The 27,405-nt window shown below is 38.4% G+C and overlaps 1 protein-coding gene across 1 annotated transcript; it reads left to right on the forward strand.

The window, feature by feature from the left end:
- Positions 1–5,797: 5,797 nt before the first annotated feature.
- LOC122829213 lies at positions 5,798–27,085 on the forward strand. The gene is given in 21 exon segments (XM_044113582.1): positions 5,798–5,905; positions 7,530–7,805; positions 7,881–7,960; positions 9,946–9,991; positions 10,257–10,399; positions 10,485–10,623; positions 10,712–10,792; positions 12,014–12,510; positions 12,594–12,687; positions 13,706–13,914; positions 19,647–19,779; positions 20,051–20,246; positions 20,249–20,319; positions 20,395–20,474; positions 21,430–21,475; positions 21,741–21,886; positions 21,971–22,109; positions 22,198–22,278; positions 24,315–24,811; positions 24,895–24,988; positions 26,369–27,085. Coding segments are annotated over 20 exon segments (3,243 nt in total). The 5' UTR covers positions 5,798–5,905; positions 7,530–7,544; the 3' UTR covers positions 26,579–27,085.
- Positions 27,086–27,405: the final 320 nt, after the last annotated feature.

The following is a 27,405-nucleotide window of genomic DNA, read 5'->3' on the forward strand; positions in this document are numbered from 1 at the left end:
ATTCAGATACTGATAAATCTAATGATGGTCAAAGAGATGAAGGAGCACCTGGAGAACGCCCAGGAACGAGGAGGCAGAGCAGGAGAATCTACACTTATGACCAGTTGTGTCACCTGACCCTTAAAGTCCTCAAGATCTGCTCCACCAGAGTATAGACACTCTCAGAAAACAACCCTAACTCTTCCAGATGATCCTCATCCATATGTAATTTTTATGGCAGCACTTAAAAATAAATCAGCTCATGTTCATACTCATTCTGTAAGTTTAAGGCTAGTAAGGCCTGAGCAGCAAAGCGCTGCGAAGGCCTATTGTTTTCATACTGTTTATTATTACGATTCTGCCCCCCTCTTTGGGCACCATTTTGGGGTCTTTATCATATTTAAAAACTCACCAAACTTGGCAGACGCGTCAAGCCTGTTTCGTATTCAATTTCAATTTCGTATTTTAAAGTCGTCGCAAAAATCGCAAAAACAATGGCTCAGCGGCGCCAACTAGCAATTTTCAAAAGACTCTTTGCTATTTCCTTAATTCATCGTAGAAACATGAAATTTGGTACACTTGTAGAGTTCACCAAGATGCTCAGAATTTACAATTAATGTCATAGAGCAAGTATCACAGGAAGTCGGCCATTTTGGATTGAAGTTCTGATTTTGACCCCATTTTGCCATTTATAACCTTCGTATTTGATCAAACTCCTCCTAGGGATTTTGATTGATCGGCTTCAAACTCGGTCAGTCTGATCATAAGGCATGGCCGATTTAAACTTATCAAACGGTGAGTTTTTCAGCATGCTAAAGGACGCCCCTTTACCAGGGGGGAAAGTTCACCTACTCGCATGAAACACAAAACAGTTATAGCACCAATACTAAAACTCACAGAGGAACCAAACATTCAGTGATTGATCATCATCGGGTGTCCGACAATACCCAATGGTCAAATGATGACATCACTTAGGCCATACCCCTTGGGAACAGGAAGTGTCATGTTTTACTGGGAACGGTTGCTATCTTACACCTTTGAACTAATCAACATGAAACTGTGTCCAGAGACAGAAGACATGTTGGTGTGTTGTGGATTCCAGCCCCGACCGGCTTTGATGTAGCAAGTGGGCGTGGCTGCGTGGTGACGTGACCTGTAATGCCGTTGTATTATGTTTGGCTCTGAATTTCACAGTTTTGAGGCGAGCTGCTCCAAACTCACTAGGATGGATTCTTATCCACTCCCTGACAGGACTCCATAATAAAATTTGGTGGGCGTGGCCTAATTTCTCTCTCGCACCCCTTAGAACATTTGAAATGATCAGGCCCAAGTTATGCTTTAACCTAGAATTATGAAACTTGGTACACATATGTATCTTGTCAGAACATACAAAAAAGTCTCTGAGAGCCATGGTCTAAACCCAACAGGAAGTCAACCATTTTGGATCAAACCTGTCATTTTCTCTTTTTGTAGATGTCGTATCTGATCGAACTCTTACAGTTTTTCAGATACAGACTTCAAAATCACGCAGCACACACTTGAGACATCAAAGGTCAAAAGTTATCAAAGGATTTATCATGCTTCAAAGCATGTGGGTGTGGCTAAGTGTCAAACTTTGACTATTCGCCATGAAACATCAAGGTTCAATAAATTTCAAATACTACATCAGACTTCATATGACTCTCTACAGAGCAGTCCTAATCACATTGTGATGGTCAGTTCATGTCATCACCTTAGCCTCACCCGCTTCTGACAGGAAGTCACCTTTTTTTCTGCTGTATGTCTAACATTTTCACTGTTATTTATATGGGTTTAATCCTGTGCAAACTCACTTAAAATGATAAGGTGATGACCTCTGTCAATGCTGGCTGAACCGTGTGGGCGTGGCCAAATGGCGAATATCAGACCCTCTTCATATTCATGCGATTATCTTTAAATCACACATGGATGATCCGATCGGCACCAAACTCGATATGTATGACCTTTGTTCACCTCTAAAGAGTCCCAGAGCTTTGATGTAGTGAGGAGATATAGCTGACGGTTTAACCTAGCGGGCACAATAGAGTCAAATTGCATTTCAATCAATCTGCACCAGATTTTTTGTGTATCGTCGGGGAGCTGAAAACACAATACAGCTATTGTGTTTCTCTGGTGCATAAGTCACCAGAGAAAGCATAAATTCAGCTGTTGAGATACACATCCATTCTCCCAAAACTTTTAACACAGAAGCAGCCTATGAAATACAAAACATTGCATTTAACATAATAATTAGGTAATAAATATACATTTTATATGTTTTGTGTATTTTTAATAATTGTGTTTTGTGGGTTACAGTACAAAGATTCATTCATTTTGGTTGCAATTAATGTAAAGTATGTCAATCATCCACAGTCACTGTTTAGAAACTATTTCAGTAATTCATCACTTGAGGGCAGTGTTGCCCTACAAATGACAGAGATTGAGTGTGTAATGCACTTACTCACCAGGAAAAAAAAAATTGTTGTATCTACTACACAAAAACTCAAAGAGGCACCAAACTGTCAGTGATTGATCATCATTGGGTGTCCTACAATAACCAGTAGTCAAATGATGACATTCACTTAGGCCACGCCCCCTCAGAACAGGAAGTTCTATGTTTTACTGGGAACGCTATCTTACCCCTTTGACCTAATCAAAGGTCAAAGGGGAGACAGAAGACATGTTGGTGTGTTGTGGATTGTGTGTTTAGTCCTTAGAGGGGGTACTGGAGAGTGCTCCACCTGGGGACTCCCTTGTTCTGCTGGAGGACTTCAACGCTCACGTGGGCAATGACAGTGAGGCCTGGAGGGGCGTGGTTGTGAGGAACGGCTCCTTCGATCTGAACTCGAGTGGTGTTCTGTTGTTGGACTTCTGTGCTTGTCATGGAATGTCCATAACGAACACCATGTTCAAGCATAAGGGTGTCCATATGGGCACTTGGCACCAGGACACCCTAGGCCGCAGTTCGATGATCGACTTTGTCATTGTTTCATTGGATCTGCGGCTGTATGTCTTGGACACTCGGGTGAAGAGAGGTGCAGAGCTGTCCACTGACCACTCCGCTGGTGGGGGAGGATGCCGGTCAGACCTAGCAGGCCCAAACGTGTTGTGAGGGTCTGCTGGGAATGTCTGGCGGAATCCCCTGTGAGACGAGCTTTAACTCCCATCTCCGGCAGAACTTCGAACACATCCTGGGGGAGGTGGGGGACATGGAGTCTGAGTGGACCATGTTCCGTGTCTCCATTGTTGAGGCGGCTCATCTGAGCTGTAGCCGCAAGGTTGTCGGTGCCTGTCATGGCGGCAACCCTCAAACCCATTGGTGGACACCTTCGGTGAGGGAAGCCATCAGGCTGAAGAAGGATTCCTATTGGGCCTTTTTGGCCTGTGGGACTCCGGAAGCAGCCGATGGAAGCAGCAAAGCATGTTGCTCGGGTGGTTGCTGAGGCAAAAACTCGGGTGTGGGAGGAGTTTGGAGAGGCCATGGAGAAAGACTTCTGTACGGCTTCAAGGCGATTCTGGTCCACCATCCGGCGTCTCAGGGGGGGGAAGCAGTACAGCACCAACACTGTTTACAGTGGGGATGATGTGCTGCTGACCTCAACTCGGGATGTTGTGGGCCGGTGGGCAGAATACTTTGAAGACCTCCTCAATCCCACCAACATGCCTTCTATTGTGGAAGCTGAGCCTGGGGACTCTGGGTTGGGCTCTCCAATCTCTGGGGTCGAGGTCGCCGAGGTAATCAAAAAGCTCCTTGGTGGCAGGGCCCCGGGGGTGGATGAGATCCGCCCAGAGTTCTTTAAGGCTCTGGATGTTGTAGGGTTGTGTTGGCTAACGAGACTCTTCAATATCGCATGGACATCGGGGGAAGTTACCCTGGATTGGCAGACCGGGGTGGTGGTCCCCCTGTTTAAAAAGGGGGACTGGAAGGTGTGCTCCAATTACAGGGGGGTCACACTCTTAAGCCACCCTGGCAAGGTCTATGCTCTCAAGAGGAGTGTCCGTCAGATTGTTGAACCTCGGATTCAGGAAGAGCAGTGTGGTTTTCGTCCTGGTCGTGGAACACTGGGCCAGCTCTACACGCTCAGCAGGGTCCTGGAGGGTGCACGGGAGTTCGCCTAACCAGTCTACATCAATCAATCAATCAAACTTTATTTGTATAGCACATTTCAGCAGCAAGGCATTTCAAAGTGCTTTACATCAAATCAACCACTGTGTTTTGTGGACTTGGAGAAGGCGTCCGACTGTGTCCCTCGGGGAGCCCTGTGGGAGGTTCTCCGGGAGTATGGGGTACCCGTCCCTTTGATATAGGCTGTCAGGTCCCTATATGACCGGTGTCAGAGTCTGGTCCGCATTGCCGTTTTGGTGGCCTTAGGATTGCAGCTCTGCTTTTTGCAGATGATGTGGTCCTTTTGGCTTCATCAGGTCATGATCTGCAGCTCTCGCTGGAGCGGTTCGCAGCTGAGTGTGAAGCGGCTGGGATGGCGATCAGTGCCTCCAGATCCGAGGCCATGGTCTTGAGCCGGAAAAGGGTAGAGTGCCTTCTCCGGGTCAGGGGGTTGTCGTGCTCCAAGTGGAGGAGTTCAAGTATCTCGGGATCTTGTTCATGAATGGGGGAAGAAGGGAGCGGGAGATCGACAGGCGGATTGGCGCAGCGTCTGCCGTCAAGCAGGCGCTGTACCGGTCCGTCATAATGAAGAGAGCTTTGCGAAGCTCGATTTACCAGTCGATCTACATTCCCACCCTCATCTATGGTCATGAGCTTTGGGTCATGACCGAAAGAACGAGATCGCGGATACAAGCGGCCGAAATTGGTTTTCTCCGTAGGGTGGCTGGGCTCTCGCTTAGAGATAGGGTGAGAAGTTCAGTCATCTGGGAGGGACTCACAGTAGAGCCAATGCTCCTTCACGTCGAGAGGGGCCAGTTGAGGTGGCTCAGGCATCTGGTTCGGATGCCTCCTGGACGCCTCCCTGGTGAGGTGTTCCGGGCACGTCCCACCGGGAGGAGGCCCCGTGGAAGACCCAGGACACGCTGAAGGGACTAAGCCTCTTGGCAGGCCTGGGAACGCCTTGGAATTCCTCCAGAGGAGCTGGAAGAAGTGGCTGGAGAGAGGGAAGTCTGGGCCTCCCTTCTGAAGCTGCTACCCCCGCGACCCGACCCCGGATAAGTGGAAGAAGATGGATGGATGGATGGAAAGTTATGGATAAAACACTCGTTTATCCATTTACTTAATGCATTTCTTTTGTCTTATTAATTTTATTGTTTAAAACATTATGCCCAGTTATTTTTGTTCAAGCGTAGACGTTTTACAGAATTAGAGCTGTGTGCTACGTGACTGTTTCTGTACCGGAAGTAGTGTCAGTTGAGAAATTGTAACTTGAAGTAGAAACTATGTAAGGTTTTTCTGTGGACTAATGGCCGGCTGCTCCAGAAAGAACAATTTCAAGAAAAACACACAGATTGGGGCAAATTTAGTTGCCGAAACTAAAGAAGAACTTCTGCCTGTTTTAAGAGTTCAACACAATCACAGACATAAAATACTTAAATAAATTTCAATAGTTGTTACCTTGTTACCTAAATTTAGAGTTGCTTTTTATGCATTTTCTGACTTGGTGTTAAACTATTCTTTCATTGCAGTTCCGGTAAAACTATTTATTCTCCCTGAACAAAACGTTCTGGTAAAACTGTTCGTACTGTTAGCGTAGATATTTTATAAAGAACATTGCTAAAATAAGAACCTCAAACTTTAGTGTCCGTTACAAGAAACAAAGTAACTTCATTCAATTGACCTTTTCACAATCTTCTGTATGAATCTTTATCTCTCCAGGTCTGCTGCTTTATAAACCAGTTCTCAGCTCAGCTCACTTAGACATTGCTTGTTTCAACTTCTTTTCAGTCTGCTTTGGAACAGGTAAGATTTTTTAATATGCAAAGAGTATCTTTTTTTAGAATATACTGCAGCAATAAAAATATTGTGTGTTTATTGAGTTAAAAAAATATATTTATAGAAGATATGTTTTTCATAAATTTATTAGAGGTGCACCAATTGCAGGTTCCTGGCTGATTCCTGATTACAAATCTATTAAAAATCCTGACCTGCCAATTCCGATTTTAACCGATATACATTTTTTTGTCTGTAATCTTGCTAAATATAGGCAGAGAGTTGATGAGTTACCAACAGTGGGGTGACTATTGTTAACTGCAAACATTTAGACATGATCTGCTGGGCCGGTCTACAAGTCAAACCTCTCTCATAGCAGAACAGAAGATAGCAGTTGCTTTAAATACCTTTGGCAAGGTGGATTAAATCAGTGGATAAGATCGGCTAATCGCCCGATCACCGATTTCCAAAAATTAGGAAAATCGACACAGATAAATTGGATGGGGGATAAATTAGTACACCCCTAGAATTTATAATTTCACTGATATTAAGGTGGAGGAGCTGTTCACAAAATTGTTGGGAATCAGAACTCACTCTCACATTTAGCTTATGCAATTATTATGAATTGTAATCCATAATTTATTATTAATTAATAAAGCCAAGCTCAGTCTCTGATGAGGGATTGAAGAAACTCTTCAGACAAGGAATGATCACTAATATGTTTATTTCTAATCGAGTCTCAGAATTTATTAACTAAATAGGCCAACTTTACAGCTGTATTATTCTTGAATAACTTCTTTAACTACCGGCATGTAACCCAACTACTGATAAGAAAAAAGAAATATATAGAATAATAAAATGGGAATAAAATCAGATTAATGAATGAACTTTATTGTTTTGTTTATTTCAAAAATATCTTTTTGAAATTTTATCTGTTATCTAGAACTATTTACTAATGTTTTACCATCATTAACTGCTGCTCCCATGAACAAATACTCTAGATCAAAAATGTGATATTGGCTTACGATAAAACATGCAAAAATAGGAGATTGTTCTGAACAGAATATGTAAAAAATTACAAAAAATTTCAAATGCATGGATGACTAAAATAAATAATTCTTTCAATAAATATTCAACTGTATTTAATGTATGGGCAAGTAATAATCACAATATGCTTAAACAATATTTAACCATTAAGTCTGATTTATATTCATTTCTGGTTTTTGTCCTGTGTTAGCGGCACATTCTGACTTTATTTTATCTGCCAGCCAGACCCTCCAAATTCAATGGGTAACTGTGCTATACTGTTACAATAAAATGCACAGTAAACAGATATTTACCCATGTATTAAATACATTTAAATATTTATTGAAACAATTACACATTTAATTCATAGATGCATTTGAAACTTTATGTACCTTTTTACATATGTTTCTCTGTTCAATCACTTATCCATTTTTGTATGTGTTAGCATAACCATTATAAAGCCCACTGGGCATATGTTATGTTTATGACAGTGTCATGTCAGTCACACCCTTAAATAAAGTGTTAAGTAACTTTCTTATATGATGTTATATAAATAGGTTATGAAAATAAGAAAAATGCCATTCATTATGTAAAAAACTATTTAATTTCTTTTTTCTCTTTCTTTTAGCTTCTGCCTGCAGCTATGCTGCCTGATTCAACTTCAGCTCTTCTTCTCCTGAGCGTCCTCCTTGTTCACTCCTCTGTTCTGTCCTGCGTTATCGGGACCAAAAGAGAGTGTGATGCTGCTCGTTTTGTACCAGGCCACCAGCTGGTGGGGGAAGGTTTTGATATAGTCACACTGCAGAGAAAAAAAACTCATGTGATTGATGTGAACACTTACCTGAACCCCAGAGACAGCTGTATTCTCTGCTCCAACCCTCTTCAAAACCATGCCTACCAAAAAGTAATTAAAGCTGCATAAGTAAACAGCTGCACATCTGACTTGATATGCAATAATGCAACTTTTCTTCATTTTAAGCTTCCATCATCTGTTATGGACTGGAGTGCCAGCAGTCAATGCAGTGCTGACATCATCAGTAGTCATCACACCTCTGTTAGGTACAGTATTTAAACTGGATTGTGAACACTGTAAAAGTTGAAGCACATAATTAAACTAACATTTACAGGATTTGTTTTACATGTTGCAATTACATGTTCCAATCAACCATGTATGTGTTAGACCTTTATGATTAGACCAACACACAGTGGATAATTCTGAAGTGGAAGCAAAACATGAAAAATGTTGTGTGCATTTATGCTTATATTCTGATGATTATAAATATGTTGAAGTGGAACCAGATGCCTTCATAGGTCACCTAAAATAAATATATAATTTTTTTTTAAAAATCAATAAAATTCAGCTTTATTCTCAGTTAAATTCACAGTTAAGGCTACAAACAGCATCATTAAGACCAAAGCAAAACAAAAAAAATGTAGTAAAGTTTGAAGGACAGATAAATTGTAAAAGCAAAATCCCAAACTTGAGACAAATCATGGAGCACGTCTAAACTATCAGCTGAAAGGTATCAAACGATGGAGGGTGTCTGAGGTTGTGTATTTACTTCTCTTTGCCTGTAATGCACTGACCATGTTCTGCAGAGAAAAAAAGAAGAAAAATACAGGAATGGGAATTATTTCCCAGAGTGCTTAGCGGCATGTTTTAGTATCCTGAGATGGATGTGTGTTACATTGATCTGACTTTGGTGTGTTATTAAGGCAAATGTTCATTTTAATAAGTTGTAAGTCTCTGCTAAAAGTTTTTGAACAGAATTTATGTTGTTGTGTTGTTGATCTTTATTAAATTCATTAGCAAATGATAATTTTTGTTCCAATCAACTTGAAATAAGAATTTTAATTATTTTAATATAAAATAAGTTGTTACTGTAACTTGATAAGGAGAGTGAAAATAATACAGAATTGTGTGAAGGCAGTTTTTTTTTCTTGCATATTGTGAAATCATTTGGTTTAAATTCTAGTATTAAGTTGAAACTCACAATCCAAGATTAATGTGCTAACAGAACTTAAAAAACAATGTTTAGACAACTTATCTCTTTTTGTCAAATCAACTTCATGAACTTTAATTTCTATGTTAAAATTGAAACATTTTTCTTATTGACTTTAATTGCATTTCAAAGCAGCAGATGGACTTTTAAACTGTAAGTCCAAAATGTTCTCTCTAGTCAAACCATTTCTGTTTTTAGAGAGTGGTTTGTTGCATAGTTCACACCTCATGTCTATTTCACTTTGTCTGTTGTGACAAGACAACTTAACATCTTTAGTCTGTGCATTTAAAAATCTGACTCTGACCCGAAACCCGACCTAAATTCAAGTCACTCCTTAGTCCTAAACCAAACCCCAGACTCAAAGACAGCACTTCTTATAGGGACTTACAAGGTGACAAATCCTACAACACACACACACATATATTCACACACACAAAGGGACATGTACTCAAGGACCATCCTGCAACAATGATTATCAGTTTTAATAACTAAAAATAATTAGTTAGGAAAATTATTAACTAACTAGAAATTTTGATTAAAATCACCAAGTGAAGAAAACGGGCAAATACAGACCCATTCAATAAATTAGAAATTGATTCTATGAAAGTCAATTTGTTTCATAAGTTTTATCATTAAGTAAAAAATATTATATGAAATAATTCCACACATATGAATTTTTAAAGCATTTATTTCTATTAATTATGAGGATTTTCAACATACAAGTTATGCAAACATAACATTGAAAATTGTATTCATAAACTACAGTTATAATCAATAAATTAGAAAATGTGGCTCAGTTTTCAGATTAAAAGTACTTTTGAAAATAATCACTAAGCAGGTAACAAACACACTTTTCATTCCTCTGTACTAGAACATTTTTTAATTGGTTTGCTGTGTTATTCCCTCCCTTAAAAGTCTTAGGTATTAAAATAACAATAGATAAATCAACAATTTCACTAAGCTTTACTACCTAATTAAAAATGTAAAAAATTAACTGTATAGATGTTTAATAATGATTACTTCCTTTAAAATGTCCAACAGCTCTCTGATTAAGGCTTACGCATCCCAAGACACCAATGATTGGACGGTAAGAAACAACTCAAAGCTGAACATTTCAAAATTATGCAGCCCTGAGTTTTGATAACACAAACCTGATAGAAACCTTGTTGGCTGATTTTCTTTCTTTCACCATTTCCTTTCAGTTAATATGTTCTGTTCCAAGAAACAGTATTTTATTATCTTTTTACTTTGCATACAGTTAGAACTGAAGTAAGTTATTAGAATAGAGATAGAAAAATATGGCTTCTTGTTTAACACCTTATAAACTACATGTTTTATCTCTATTTTATCAGGTTGGCTTAGAACTTGGAATGTATTTGTTTGACAACTTCCATGTGGAAGGTAGTGGCTCCAAAGCCTACAAGTTCGCTTCAATAAATATCAAAGAGGACCGCTACACTTTCAGCAAACACAGTGTCACCTGCAACCACTATAAGTAGGATGGAAATTTGACTTCTTTCATTGAGTTCTGACAGGTCATGGTTATTGAAATAATTGTCTAATTTTGTCGTGGTGTCTAGATTTATATTATCAACCACACCTCCCTTAAGTGAAGACTTCAAAAAGCAGTTAGAGATCCTGCCAAGTCACTACAACTCCACTACTGAGAATGAGTATAGAAAGCTCATAAAAACCTTTGGCACACACTACTTCAGACTGGTGAGAACTTTGGCACACACACATTGTGAATTAGTTATAGACATTTTTCGACAGGGAAGCACTTTAAAGAACTTTAAACCTGTTTTAGGTTAATCTTGGAGGGCAACTGAGACGACTGATATCGTTACGAAGCTGCTTGTCCTCCCTGAATGGATTAACCCCAAGTGAGGTAACAAAATGCACAAAACAACAGATTTTTACCACAACAGTATGTGATACTTCCATGATTCTAACACCAAGGTCAGAAAGTAATATGGTCTGGTACTGCGTACTGTACTGTCCTGTTATACTGTTTATAAATTGCTTCTTTCTCTCTTTTCATATTGTTTCTGAATTGTTTGTGCTGTGTGATGGAGCCTGTACCCCTCTAGCCGTCTCTCTCTCTCTGTCTCTGTCTCTCTCTTTCTCTCTCTCCTCCACTGCCCTCTTGGCGCTCGTAGGTTTCTCAGCAGCCTTCAAACCTTTCTCTGCTATAAGGTCTGTCTGTTTATTACAAAAGGTCCCAATTAATAGCAAATGGTGATTATCTACACTGAACAAAAGTATAAATGCCCCATGTCAAATATAAAAGATTATCAACACTTGGGTTGCGCAATATATAGAGAAACTCAAAATATCTTTTCAGAAATTACTGATCTTCATATCGGCATTGATAACATAGTGGTGGTAGCAGATTGACAGTGCTTGGAACATGATAGTGGTCAGGTTGAAGAATTTGATTTTGACCAAGTTGGCACACAGTCTAAGGTGTGATGTGTCTGTTGTTCAGACCAAAGTCTCATCAGCTGTGTGTGAGTCGCTGGTCTTAGCCGATCCCACAGATGGACAAGCCTGATATGGTAATCTTGTGGTGGAGTGGTCACGTGGCCATCGAGGATGAGGTCGATTTGCAGTAGAGCCAGTCTGTTGGAAACAAATTATTAAACGGCGTACGGTCCGATAATGGACATTGAGCCATACAGCTACTGCTTTGGTGGACATCATTGCATCCAGCATGCCGATGACACGCTCCCCCAAAACTTGTGACATCTGAGGTATTATGACTTGTGACAAAATTGGACATTTTGGGGTAGCTTTTAATTGCCCCCGGTGCAAGGATTGTCCAGTTGTTGCTCATTTTGTCTGATCACCCACTGAACATGTCCTATCCATGCACTGAGTAAAAAAAACTCACTGAGTAATGCTCACTGACAGGAAGTTAGAGAGAAAATTATGTACAAATGAAGAGAAATATTCTTTTGTTGAAAAAAGGTCAGCAAATGCTCATTTACAGTTGTTATCTCCACATGGCAACAATATTTGACATGGGCGTTTATATTACTGGCTCTTTATGTAAATATCTGGTGTAATGCAGGTTTTTTATAAATCTCTTTGCTGTTCTTTCACACAGATCCACTCCTGTTTATCTATGGGTGTTGCTGTTGGCTTGGGGAAGTTGAGCATCTCTCATGTCCCGAAGCCTTGCATTGATGTCCTACTAAACAACGACTCTGCCACTGGCTTCAGCTCTGGTTTCCACCAACACCACACAGAGTTGTCAGGAGGAGATGGTTGGTCGGGGAAGTTTTCAGTTTCCAAAAGTGATTCCATGAGCTACATGAACTGGCTGAAGACCCTGCTAGATCATCCAGATGTTGTTTCGTTCTCCCTTCGACCTCTCTATCAGCTCGTGCCAAACCAGCTTCAACAGGCAGGGATGAAAGCTGCTATTGAGCAGTATTTGGAGGACAAGGCTGTGAAGAAATCACCCAAGAGGCCAGACTGTGACGGCTCTATTCCTAATTTGTCTTATAACTGCTGCCCTGTGCAAGCCTCAAGGGGAAATCTATCAGTGACCATTGTTCGAGGCTGGAATTTATATGGAGATCAGATTGGAAAGACTGACGGGTGGGTTGATGCAAAGGTAAAAAGCAAAGACCTTATGGAAGCTGATGAGCACAGCTTTTATGTGGTTCCTCTTTTGTTCACAGCTTTGCTAAGATGTACCATGGTTCCATATCCCGCCAGACAGAAGTGATTGTATCCGATAATCCTTATTGGAACGCTGAGTTTAATTTGGGCAAGGTCAGTAAACGTTTTCATCAAAAATCAGCTGAAAAGGCTCAACAACAGACAAACTGATCCATTTACTCTGCTGAAGCAGCAGAACTTGTGGAGTTAATACCAGGATCTATTTTTGCAAAAATAAATATTAAATTACCAGAAGTGAGGAGAATTGGGTTTTTATGCATCAGTCTTGAAAGAAAGGATTCTTTGGTGCCACCAAAACTATTTGTTAGCAAACATTTTATATTGGGTCAAATATCATTTAATGTTAGAAATGTGTTGTAGTTTTCATTGCAACTAGATGTTAAATTATTGATCATGAACTAATTTGTCCTTCAACTTGTTGTTTGCATGAGACAGCAGCCACAATAACAAGAAAAGAGCTCCTCCCTTTAGGCCTGACTCGTTCTTGTTTTGGTTTTCTTACAACCAACCTGGTTGTCTCTGGACATGTTGCTCCCAGATTCACTGCTCTGCTCATCTTGTTGTTGAGTCAGGAAGTGCTAACCCTCTCTTATTGCTTTTACAAATAAATCATAAGCATAAATATGTGGCTGTCCAAACAACAAATGTCCAAAACGAACCTTCAATGTCAAAGTAAAAACTTTTTGTCCAGTTGTTTTCTCTGTCCCTCTGATTGCTTATTTTTGTTTTTAAAAACCTGTTTGAAATAAATAAATCTAATCAAATAAGACAAATAAAAGTATACAATGATATGTAATGCAAACATCATATTGTGTAGGCAAACTTGGGGAAAGGACAACCAACTCCATTTCTAGATCCAAGCCAGGCTGTAGATTCTTTATATTTTGGGATACTGGCTCAGCACCTGCATGAAGAAGAATTTGGTTTTATTTGATTAGATGATGCACATTTCATGGTGTTTATGGTCAAGTAGAAATTATAGTAAAAACATAAAAAAATCTGGAAATATTTGTATAGAAACCAGTTTTATTTTCTCTATCACCTAAATAATTTGACTTTGAACGGGAAAATATGCATCTGAATGATTCTCCATTCAAATTTTCTCATGAAGGTGGACACAAGCCTGGCTCTGAAGATTGAGGTTTGGGATCAAGACTGGAAATATCACGACATCCTCGTAAAGTGCGAGAAGTACCTGATCCCAGGCTCTCACACTTTCACATGCCATTCAGACTTAGGAAACGTTGAGGTTCAATACACCGTGACCTGTGACCCGTACCTGTCTGGAGAAAGGTGCAGCCGTTATCAACCATCTCCTGAGTGACAGGAGATTGGTGAGTTTTGAGAATGAAAGCATTTCATTTCATCACGTAACATTAAAAACACTAAATCTGATAGAAACTCACAATTTATACTTAATTACTTAACTTTGTTAAAGACCTAGCTAAATGTGAAATTATCATACAATAAAAAAATTCAAGATTCTGTGTAACATTTAATCACAATAAATAACTATGCTTTAATATGTGCAACCAGAAATTGTGTTCCCTTTAATGACAATAAAATATTTGAAATTGACACAGGTTGTTGACTTTATATATTTTCGACAGTTTTATGAATTATGTCTTATGGTCTTATTTGTATTACTATAAAAGAGAGAGACAAGTAGTTACTTTACAGGTCGTGTCACAAAACTATCAAGACCTTCTGTATGCAGCAAAGCGGAGAACAAAGGGGCATAATTTTCAAGCTGATTATTGTTTCTGTCAGGTTTACAGCCTTAAAATAGACAAAAAGAAGAGAGAGACAAATGAATTGTATTTTACTCTTGCGAAGTGCAGGGAGGAGGGTCTGATTTTCACAGTCTCCAAACTCGCTCTGTGAATCCTGTTCCAGCTCTTCTCTTGGAAGAGCTGGAACAAGGGGCTGGGGAGAGGAAAGGCTGGGCCTCTCTTCTTAAGCTGCTACCCCCACGACCCAACCTGAAGAAAATGGATGGATGGATGGATGGATGGATGGATGGATGGATGGATGGATGGATGGATGGATGGATGGATGGATGGATGGATGGATGGATGGATGGATGGATGGATGGATGGATGGAAACTGTAAAACAGCTCCTCAAAGAGTGGCCTCACCTGCAGGTTGATGATGATGGGATCCTCAGGAACACATGGAACAGCAAAGGAACAAGTGTTACATTGCAACCATCAGCAGTTAAAATCAAATTCAGAGAAAACAAACAAAATAAAACAAAGTAAGAAGAACAAGAAACTATGCAAACAAGATGTCCAACCTGCAGATACGGAATGTTCCAGTGAGGAAGACTACTACGTATGGAGTGCAGCAAGATCAGCTGACTCAGCTTTAAATAAAGAGGCAGAGTTAGACCTGAAGATCTAACTGAGCCAAATGAGGTCTTGGAGGAAGAAATAGAGGAGATACATCCTCTTTGACCATCCCCAGGAAGAGGATGGTCAAAAAGAGGAAGGACCACTTGAAGAACACCTAGAAAGAAGGAGGCAGCCCAGGAGAATCTACACTTATGACCGGTTTTGTCACCCGACCTTTAAATTCTTCAAGACCTGCTCCACCAGAGTATAGACCAGGGGTGGGCACCTCCAGGCCTCGAGGGCCAGTCTCCTGCAATTTTTAGATGTGTCTCTACTTCAACACAACTGAGTCAAATAATTAAGTCATTAGCAGGACTCTGGAGATCTTGACTGCTTTTAGGAGGGGATTCAGATGTTGGATTCAGGTGTGTTGGACCAGGGAGACTCTAAGAGTTGCAGGACACCGGCCCTCAAGGACTAGGAAGGCCCCCCTCTGGTATAGACACTCAGAAAACAACCCTAACTCTTCCAGATGATCCTCATTCATGAGTCCTTTTTATGGCAGCACTTAAAAATAAATCAGTTAATGTTCATACTCTTTTGTTAGTTTAACAGGCTGGTTATTATTATAGTCTAATCTAATAAGGATAATAATCCATTGAGATTTGTGTCATTTTATCCTGTCATTGGTGAGAACAGATTTATGTTCATATTGACAGTGTTTATAAATTAATTTAGACAGGAACACCATAGAGAGTAATTACATGAGAATAAAAGTTAGTTCAAACAAGTTGTTCAAGTAAGAAATTTTACAGCGTGTTATTGAAATGTGTGACAAATCTGGGTGTATTGGATAATTTCATTGTCCGTTGGTAAAGATTTTGGGGGGCTTATTGGTACTTCTATAGATGTTTCACCCTTTAGTACTAATGGACTGTAGACAGTTCTGTATGACACACGTGCAGTATGGAAGATAGGAAGCAAGATGACAACAATTAATGAAGATGACACAAGCAAACTTTGCAATATTGAATATTTGTTGAAATACTTGCCTGTTAACTTACCTTTGATTCAGTGGCGTGCAGTCAGGAGAGCCAGATGAAGCAGAGCCTCACCTGTCATCATGGAAAAATAGTATATAATAATAAAATAATTTAAATTGCTATTTTCACCCTGTGGTTTTACTACAAAGTACCTATTTTTCATTTAGCTTAACCAATTCAGATTTTTTTGTTTTTCTAAATCACTGAATTTTTGCATTTTCCCATTGAAATGCTCGGAAGCAAAGCCGCTGAGGAAGCAGCGAACTGAGCCTCACCTGGAATTGCGGAACCTCTCACTAACTGCACTGGCTGTCATTCTATGGGAGCATGCTCCTTCTGTCCGTACGTCGCCAATAAAATGGTTAAAAAACATTTAACATATGAACTGATTTTCCATAATTTAGCTTATTCATATAACGTACAGTGTTATTAGTCACCAACTGTGTGTGTAACGTGTTTCGTGTGCTGAAGTGCGATCAGAAACGGCAGAGAACATATTCAAGGTGAGGCAGGCAGTTCCCTTGCCTCATGGCAGGGGGCGCTCATGATCCCAGACATTGTGACTCTACAACTGCAGAGTAAGAGACAGTAACCGTGAGCTAGCCAAACAGCAAGGTCAAGTGCAGCGATATATTTATAGTTTTCTCCTCTTACCACAGCAGTCACATATTAATAAATGCAAAATAAACAATAAGCCTAAAACCATACAAATGCAACAGGCTGAAAGGTCTGCTTTTTGTGTGGAAAATATCTGGGGGCCGGGGGGTAGATTTGTTTTTTTTGTGTGTGTGGTTTTTGTTGTGACAATGTTGTCAGTTGCTATGACAACAAGTCTGCAGATACCTGCGCTGATAAAGAGAGCGAGAAAGAAGTGGTTTTGTGTTGTATTTTAACGATTTTCTCTTTGCTCAGGAGCATAGCATGAAATTAATAATATCTACACTTCCAAGTTTGATTGAGTTAACGGAATTATTCGCAGCAACATTATGCATAACGTGTCAAAGAATAGCCTTTTTGACCTCCAGCTTTGTCCGCATACTCAAAATTTCTTTATGTAACATGCAGGGGTTCTATATTTGTAAATATGATTATGATTAAGTCAATGTCTCATTAGCTATAAACCTCACCACACGTCACTGCTGTAATCCTGGTTCTAGTGGATATTGCTCGAGTTCTCACTAAAACCAGGAAGATAGAGCACATAACACCAGTTTTAAAGTCCCTCCACTGGCTCCCTGTAGCTCAAAGAATAGACTTTAAAATACTGTTGTTAGTTTATAAATCACTGAATGGTTTAGCACCACAATACATTAAAGATCTGCTGCTGTTGTATCAACCTTCCAGACCTCTCAGGTCTTCTGGTTCTGGTCTGCTCTGCGTCCCCAGAACCAGAACCAAACGAGGAGAAGCAGCATTTAGCATCTATGCACCAAAAATCTGGAACAAACTCCCAGAAAACTGTAAAACAGCTGAAACACTGACTTCCTTTAAATCTCAACTAAAAACCCACTTGTTTAGAGTTGTATTCAAAACGTAATCAATTGCAAATTTATTGACGGAATCTGACTTGATATTGTTTTTATTGTTGATTCTATGTTGCATTGTATTTTTGTGTTTGATTTGATGTAAAGCACTTTGAAATGCCTTGCTGCTAAAATGTGCTATACAAATAAAGTTTGATTTGATTTGATTTGATTGTTTTGTATTGCTAAAAATCTTTAAATGTTTTTTTTTTCTGGCAGAGGGTGTTGCACCGCAGAAGTATTTCATTTAAATTCTTACTATTTTTTTAAAGTAATGGATAAAACACTATTTTATCCATTATACATTTCTTTTGTCTTAATTTTATTGTTTAAAACATTATGCTTAGTTAAATTTGTTCAAGCGTAGAAGTTTTGCAGAATTAGAGCTGTGTGCTAAGTGACTGTTTTTGTACCGGATGTAGTGTCAGTTGTAAAGTTGTAACTAGAAGTAGAAATTATGTAACAGTTTTTCTGTGGACCAATGGCCGGCTGCTCCAGAGAGAACAATTTCAAGAAAAACACAGATTGGGGCAAATTTAGTTGCCAAAACTAAAGAACTTCTGCCTGTTTTATGGGTACAACACAATCACAGAATTAAAATACTTAAATAAATTTCAATCGATGTTACCTTGTTCCTTAGAGTTGTTTTTTTTCTGACTTGATGTTAATTTATTCCTTTATTGCAGTTCCTGTAAAACTATTTACTCTACCAGAACAAAATGTTCTGGTAGAACTGTTCGTACTGTTAGCGTAGATATTTTATACAGAACATTGCTAAAATAAGAACCTCAAACTTTAGTGGCAGTTACAAGAAACAAAGTAACTTCATTCAATTGACCTTTTCACAATCTTCTGTATGAATCTTTATCTCTCCAGGTCTGCTGCTTTATAAACCAGTTCTCAGCTCAGCTCACTTAGACATTGCTTGTTTCAACTTCTTTTCAGTCTGCTTTGGAACAGGTAAGATTTTTTAATATGCAAAGATTATTCTTGTTTAGAATATACTGCAGAAATTAAAAATATTGTGTGTTTATTGAGTTATGAAAAAATGTTAGTAGAAGATATTTTTCCCATGAATTTATGAAAAAAAAAATATCTTGCACAGAAACCTGCACAGATTGCAGGTTTCTGACTGATCCTCAATTACAAATCTATAAAAAATCCTGACCTGCTGGTTCTGATTTACCGATTTCCTAAAATTAGGGAAATTGACACAGATAAACTGGATGGGTGATAAGTCAGTGCACCCCTAAAATTTATAATTTCACTGATATTAATGTGGTGGAGCTGTGTGGCTGTTTGTTGAAATCTGTGGAAACCAAAAATGTTGTAGCAACTTCACAAGAGGACATCAAAAATAGTTGAGAATCAGAACTCGCTTTGACATTTGTAATTATTACGAATTGTAGTCCATAATTTATTATTAATTAATAAAGCAAAGCTCAGTCTCTGATGAGGAGTGAAGAAACTCTTCACACAAAAATCAGATTAATGAATGAATCTCATTGTGTAACTGCTGCTCCCATGAACAAATATGCTCCAAATCAAAAATATGATATTGGCTTACACCAACACATCCAAAGATAAAAGAAAATAATTAACCGAACAGAACTGCATATGTAAAAATGTACATAAAAGTTCAAAAGCATGTTTGAATTACATGTGTAAATATTTCAATAAATATTCAACAGTATTTAATGCATGGACAAGTAATCACTATAAGCTTAAACAATATTTAAACATTAAGTCTGACTTTTAATAATTTCTGGTTATTGTCCTGTGTTAGCAGCCACATCCTGACTTTATTTTACCTGCCAGTCAGACCCTCCAAATTCAATGGGTAATAGTTATGTTAGCTTCCAGTTTCTTAAGCCACATGCAGAACACCACCAGGAAAAAAGGAAATCAGATAAATCAAGTTTATTTAAACAATAAATGGTTCGGGTCCTTGGGGTGGGCACACTCTCCAATTTATGGCCAATTTGGAGAGAGAGAAAGAGAGAGAGAGAGAGAGATTACTAGAAGTTCTTCTAAGGAAAACACAGAGAGTTATCTCTAAGGGGGTTTAGAGTACCATTACTGGCAAACACTCAGGCGGGGGACTGGCAGTCTGCTCCTCTTAAGCTCCAGGAAGATTGGGTGATGAATAACAGGTGTGATGACAGAGTCAACTGCCACGCCCCTCCAGCTGTGCAGCCTCATGTTGCCATCTGGTGGATCAACGGGAAAGCAGAAGGCAAACAGAAAAAACCCACAAAGAAAAACCAAAAACCCCAGTTCCCAACAGTAGTGCTAAACTGTTACAGTGAATGGCACTGTAAACAGATATTTACCCATGTATTAAATACTTTTAAATATATAATATATATAACCATTAAAAAGCCCACTGGGCATATGTTATGTTTATGACAGTGTCATGTCAGTCTTATGCCCACCCCTTCAAATAAAGTGTTAACTAACTTTCTGATATGATGTTGTATAAAAAAGTCAGAAAAATAAGGAAAATGCCACACACTATGTAAAGAACAATTTAATTTCTTTTTTCTCTTTCTTTTAGCTTCTGCCTGCAGCTATGCTGCCTGATTCAACTTCAGCTCTTCTTCTCCTGAGTGTCCTCCTTGTTCACTCCTCTGTTCTGTCCTGTCGGGTTGGGACCCAAAGCGAGTGTGATGCAGTTCCATTTGTACCAGGCTACAACCTGGTGGGGAAAGGTTTTGATATAGTCACACTGCAGAGAAAAGGAGCTAATGTGATTGCACTTATCGCAACCCCAGAGACAGCTGTCTTATCTGCTCAAACTCTCTTCAAAACAATACCGACCAAAAAGTAATTAAAGATGCATAAAGAAACAGCTGCACATCTGACTTAATATGCAATAATGCAACTTTTCTTCATTTTAAGCTTCCATCATCTGTTGTGGACTGGAATGCTATCAGTCAATACAATGCTGACATCATCAGCAGTCATCACACCTCTGTTAGGTACAGTATTTGAACCTCATTGTGAAAACTGTAAAAGTAGAATCACATAATTAAACTAACAATTACCGGATATTTTTTACATGTTACAATTACATGTTACAATCAACCATGTATGTGTTAGACCTTTACGTGTTAGACTAACACATAGTGGATAATTCTGAAGTAGATGCTAAATATAAAATATGTGGTGTGAATTTATACGCATTTTGTGATACTAATATATTCAAATGCAACAAGTTGACTTCAAAGGTCACCAAAAATAAATGTATAATTTTTTTTTAAAATCAATAAAATTCAGCTTTATTCTCAGTTAAGTTCACAGTTAAGGCTACAAACAGCATCATGAAGACCAAAGCAAATTTCAAGGACCATCCTGCAACAATGAGTATCAGCATGACTGTGAATAACTATAAATAATAAGTTAGGAAAATAATTAACTAGAAATTTTGATTAAAATCACCAAGTGAAGAAAATAGGCAAATACAGACCCATTCAATAAATTAGAAATTGATTCTATGAAAGTCAATTTGTTTCATAAGTTTTATCATTAAGTAAAAAATATTATATGAAATAATTCCACACATATTAATTTTTAAAGCATTTATTTTTATTAATTATGACGATTTTCAACATACAAGTAATGCAAACATAACATTGAAAATTGGAATAACCCAGCAAACCAATTAAAAAATTTTCTAGTACAGAGGAATGGAAAGTATGTTTGTTACCTGCTTAGTGATTATTTTCAAAAGTACTTTAAATCTTTAAACTGAGCCACATTTTCTAATTTATTGAATATAACTGTAGTTTATGAATACCTCCCTTAAAAGTCTTAGGTATTAAAATAACAATAGATAAATCAACAATTTCACTAAGCTTTACTACCTAATTAAAAATATGAAAATTAACTGTATAGATGTTTAATAATGATTACTTCCTTTAAAATGTCCAACAGCTCTCTGATTAAGGCTTACGCATCCCAAGACAACAATGATTGGATGGTAAGAAACAACTCAAAGCTGAACATTTCAAAATTATGCAGCCCTGAGTTTTGATAACACAACCCTGATAGAAACCTTGCTGGCTGATTTTCTTTCTTTCACCATTTCCTTTCAGTTAATTTGTTCTGTTCCAAGAAACAGTATTTTATTATCTTTTTACTTTGCATACAGTTAGAACTGAAGTAAGTTATTAGAATAATGATAGAAAAATATGGCTTCTTGTTTAACACCTTATAAACTACATGTTTTATCTGTATTTCATCAGGTTGGCTTGGATGTTCAAAAAGCTGTGGTGTCTCGTAACTTCGATGTGAGAGGAAGCGGCTCCAAAGTCTACAAGTTCGCTTCACAACAGATCAAAGAGGACCGCTACACTTTCAGCAAACACAGTGTCACCTGCAGCCATTATGAGTAGGTTGGAAATTTGTTTTGTTTTTTTTTTCATTGAGCTCTGACAGGTCATGGTTATTGAAATAATTGTCTAATTTTGTCTAGATTTATATTATCAACCACACCTCCCTTAAGTGAAGACTTCAAAAAGCAGTTAGAGATCCTGCCAAGTCACTACAACTCCTCTAGTATCAATGAGTATAGAAAGCTCATACAGAATTTTGGTACACACTACTTCAGACTGGTGAGAACTTTGGCACACACACATTGTGAATTAGTTACAGACATTTTTCTGCAGGGAAGCATTTTAAAGGACTTTTAACTTGTTTTAGGTTGTTCTTGGAGGGCAACTGAGACGAGTGATATCTTCACGAAGCTGCTTGTCCTCCCTGAATGGATTTACCCCAAGTGAGGTAACAAAATGTGTTACCTCACTTGTTACCTCAAGTGAGGTGTAAAATATGTGTAAAAACAACAGATATTTACACAATCATATGTGATACTTCCATGATTCTGACACCAAGGACAGAAAGTAAGGCGATATGGTCTGGTACTGCATATTGGTAAAAAAGTCTGGGTCGGTACACAGTACCAGGAGCACGACACAATAAGGCCGTCAGTCAGATTGGCTCAAAATACCTAGCAATAGGTAGTTTAAAACACAAGTTAATCTGTTTATAAATTGATTTTTTTTCTCAATTCATATTGTTTCTGAATTGTTTGTGCTGTGTGATGGAGCCTGTACCCCTCTAGCCGTCTCTCTCTCTCTGTCTCTCTCTTTCTCTCTCTCCTCCACTGCCCTCTTGGCGCTCGTAGGTTTCTCAGCAGCCTTCAAACCTTTCTCTGCTATAACGTCTGTCTGTTTATTACAAAAGGTCCCAATTAATAGCAAATGGTGATTATCTACACTGAACAAAAATATAAATGCCCCATGTCAAATATAAGAGGTTATCAACACTTGGGTTATACAATATATAGAGAAACTCAAAATATCTTTTCAGTAATTACTGATCTTCATATCGGCATTGATAACATAGTGGTGGTAGCAGATTGACAGTGCTTTGAACATGATAGTGGTCAGATTGAGGAATTTGATTTTGACCAATTTGGCACACAGTCTAAGGTGTGATGTGTCTGTTGTTCAGACCAAAGTCTCATCAGCTGTGTGTGAGTCGCTGGTCTTAGCCGATCCCACAGATGGACAAGCCTGAAATGGTAATCTTGTGGTGGAGTGGTCACGTGGCCATCGAGGATGAGGTCGATTTGCAGTAGAGCCAGTCTGTTGGAAACAAACTATTAAACGGCCTATGGTCCGATAATGGACATTGAGCCATACAGCTACTGCTTTGGTGGACATCATTGCATCCAGCATGCCGATGACACGCTCCCCCAAAACTTGTGACATCTGAGGTATTATGACTTGTGACAAAATTGGACATTTTGTGGTAGCCTTTAATTGCCCCCAGTGCAAGGATTGTGCAGTTGTTGCTCATTTTGTCTGATCCCCCACTGGACATGTCCTATCCATGCACTGAGTAAAAAACAACTCACTGAGTAATGCTCACTGACAGGAAATTGGAGAGAAAATTATGCATAAATCAAGAGAAATATTCTTTTGTTCAATACATACATATTTGACATGGGCGTTTATATTTTTGTTCAGTATAGTTGAGTTCATGTTATTCTGCTCAGTTAAAACAACACGGCACACCTTGAAAAAACTGCTTGGTAACTTATAAAAGACATGCTTACTTATTGGATTGGTGCGTTTGATTTATATACTGGGACATTTTACACAGGTGGTTCTCAGAGACATAATAATTGCTGCTTGCAGTGGGAAAGGAAGAACAATAAATCACTTATCATTTTAAAATAAAATACTAATAAAAACCGAGAAAACACAGCGGACAGTGAATTTTTAATTCAAGCGAAATTAAAACCTGAAGAAAGTGCAGAACATAACAGCTAATTTGTTCAAAAGAAAAGACAGTGATGAAAAGGTTACTGCACATGCTACAAAGTAAAATGTTTATACATGCTAGCTGTGGTAGAAAGAGTACAAAAAATAATGTAGGCTACAGTTATTATTATTATTATTATTATTATTATTATTATTATTATTATCATCATCATCATTATATTCTCATTTGCACATAGTACCTCATTAAAATTATTGTCATAGTACCGGCAAAAATTTAAAACTACTTTCACCCCTATTTATATTATTACCAATTACATGAAGCTGCAAAAATATAAAGTTCATCGCCTTCAGCAAACTACTTTCATTTTAAGTGTGACTTTTTTTTGTTTGTTTTGTTTTGTTTTGTCCATTTTAATTTCCAAGGATTCCTACATGAACATATTCTTCTCTGTTTGTGTGTGGCTCTTTATGAAAATAAATGGTGTAATGCAGGTTTTAAAAAAATCTCTTTTCTGTTCCTTCACCCAGATCCACTCCTGTTTATCTTTGGGTGTTGCTGTTGGCTTGGGCAAGATGGAAATCTCTCATGTCCAGAAGTCTTGCATTGGTGTCCTACTAAACCAGGACATTGCCACTGGTTACAGGTCTGGTCTCCACCAACACCACACAGAGGTGTCAGGAGGAAATGGTTGGTTGGGGGAGTTTTCAATTTCCAAAAATGATTCTACAGCCTACATGAACTGGCTGAAGAGCCTGAAAGAACAACCAGATATTGTTTCGTTCTCCCTTCGACCTCTCTATCAGCTTATGCCAAACAAGCTTCAACAGGCAGGGATGAAAGCTGCTATTGAGCACTATTTGAAGGACAATGCTGTGAAGAAATCACCCCAAGAGCCACACTGTGAGGGCTCTACTCCTAATTTGTCCTCTGACTGCTGCCCTCTGCACACCTCAAGAGGAACTCTATCAGTGACCATTGTTCGAGCCTGGAATTTATATGGAGATCAGATTGGACAAACTGACGGGTGGGTTGATGCAAAGGTAACAAACAAAGACCTTATGGAAACTGATGAGCACAGCTTTTATGTGGGTCCTCTTTTGTTCACAGCTATGCCAAGATGTACTATGGTTCCATATACCGCATGACCAAAATGATCGAATCCAACAATCCTCATTGGAACGCTGAGTTTAATTTGGGCAAGGTCAGTAAACGTTTTCATCAAAAATCAGCTGAAAAAGCTCAACAACAGACAAACTGATCCATTTACTCTGCTGATCCAGCAGAACTTGTGGAGTTAATACCAGGATCTATTTTTGCAAAAATAAATATTAAATTACCAAAAGTGAGGAGAATTGGGTTTTTATGCATCAGTCTTGAAAGAAAGGATTCTTTGGTGCCACCAAAACTATTTGTTAGCAAACATTTTATATTGGGTCAAATATCATTTAATATTAGAAATGTGCTGTAGTTTCCATTGCAAATAGATGTTAAATAAACCTGGTTGTCTCTGGACATGTTGCTCCCAGACTCACTGCTCTGCTCATCTTGTTGTTGAGTCAGGAAGTGCTAACCCTCTCTTATTGCTTTTACAAATAAATCATGAGCATAAATATGTGGCTGTCCAAACAGCAAATGTCCAAAACGAACCTTCAATGTCAAAGTAAAAACTTTTTATCCAATTGTTTTCTCTGTCCCTCTGATTGCTTATTTTTGTTTTTAAAAACCTGTTTGAAATAAATAAATGTAATCAAATAAGACAAATAAAAGTATACAATGATATGTAATGCAAACATCATATTGTGTAGGCAAACTTGGGGAAAGGACAACCAACTCCATTTCTAGATCCAAGCCAGGCTGTAGATTCTTTATATTTTGGGATACTGGCTCAGCACCTGCATGGAGAAGAATTTGGTTTTATTTGATTAGACCATGCACATTTCATGGTGTTTATGGTCGAGTACAAATAAAAGTAAAAACAGAAAAAAATCTGGAAATATTTGTACAGAAACCATCCATCCATCCATTTTCTTTACACCCTTCTTCCCTAAATGGGGTCGGGAGGGTTGCTGGTGCCTATCTCCAGCTGCGTCCCGGGCGAGAGGCGGGGTTCACCCTGGACAGGTCGCCAGTCTGTCGCAGGGCAACACAAAGACATACAAGACAAACAACCATGCACACACACACTCACACCTAGGGAGAATTTAGAGAAACCAGTTAACCTGACAGTCATGTTTTTGGACTGTGGGAGGAACCCGGAGAACCCGGAGAGAACCCACCATGCACAGGGAGAACATGCAAACTCCATGCAGAAAGATCCCAGGACCTTCTTGCTGCAAGGCAACAGCTCTACCAACTGCGCCACTGTGCAGCCCTGTACAGAAACCACTTTACACATATATTGTGTAAACAGACACATCCTGATGTATTTCATATCATGTGTTTGGCTATGATTACACTGCATTTATCTACTTTTGAGATGTGTGATGCTAACAGTTTTATTTTCTCTATCATCTAAATAATTTGACTTTGAACGGGAAAATATGCACCTGAATGATTCTCCATTCAAATTTTTATCATGAAGGTGGACACAAGCCTGGTTCTGAAGATTGAGGTTTGGGATGAAGACTGGAAATATGACGACCTCCTTGGAAGTTGCGAGAAGTACCTGATCCCGGGCACTCACACTTTCAAGTGCAAAGCAACCAGAGGAGGCGTTGAGGTTAAATACACCCTGACCTGTGACCCGTATCTGATTGGAGAGAAGTGCAGCCGTTATCAACCATCTCCTTAGTTGCAGGAGTTTGGTGAATTTTGAGAATGAAAGCATTTCATTTCATCACGTAACATTAACTCACCAAATTTGACAGAAATTCACAATTTATACTTAATTGCTTAACTTTGTTAAAGACCTAGCTAATGTGTAATTATCACAATAAAAAAAAATCAAGATTCTGTGTAACATTTAATCACAATAAATAACTATGTTCATGTATAAAATTGTGTTCCCTTTAATAACAATAAAATTTTTGAAATTGCTACAAGTATTTGACTTCATATATTTGCAGCAAAGTTGTATGAATTATGTCTTATATGTGTTACTATGAAAGAGAGAGACGTAGTTCCGCTACAGAACGTGTCGCAAAACTGTTTGGTCAAGACTTTCTGTATGCAGCAAAGCAGAGAACAAAGGGACAAAATTGTCAACCTGATCATTGTTTCCTTGCAGTTTTATGGTTAAAATCAAGAGGCACTGATACTATTACATATTATTACAAGAATAAAGCCAAAATATTACAGATTTATTCTCGTCCAATTTTTGACTTTATGCTTATATTACTACAGCTTTATTCATGTATTACTTTGACTTTATTCTTTTAATGTTAAGATTATTCTGAAAATATTTTGACTTCATTTTGGAAATACTTTTGACTTTATTCTGGACATATATTGACTTTATTCCCACAATATTACAACTTTATGCTCCTAAAAGCGTTCTGGGTGACGTAGGCAGGGAACAGCTACTCAACCTCTCACGACCAGCTAAGAAAAATATGTGGCTTCAACTCACTAGTTTACTTATGGGCAACAACCTGATGAGTAGAGAGAGTCAGAGAGAGA

Source organism: Gambusia affinis, linkage group LG04 (assembly GCF_019740435.1).
Source record: "Gambusia affinis linkage group LG04, SWU_Gaff_1.0, whole genome shotgun sequence".
Taxonomy (NCBI): Eukaryota; Metazoa; Chordata; class Actinopteri; order Cyprinodontiformes; family Poeciliidae; genus Gambusia; species Gambusia affinis.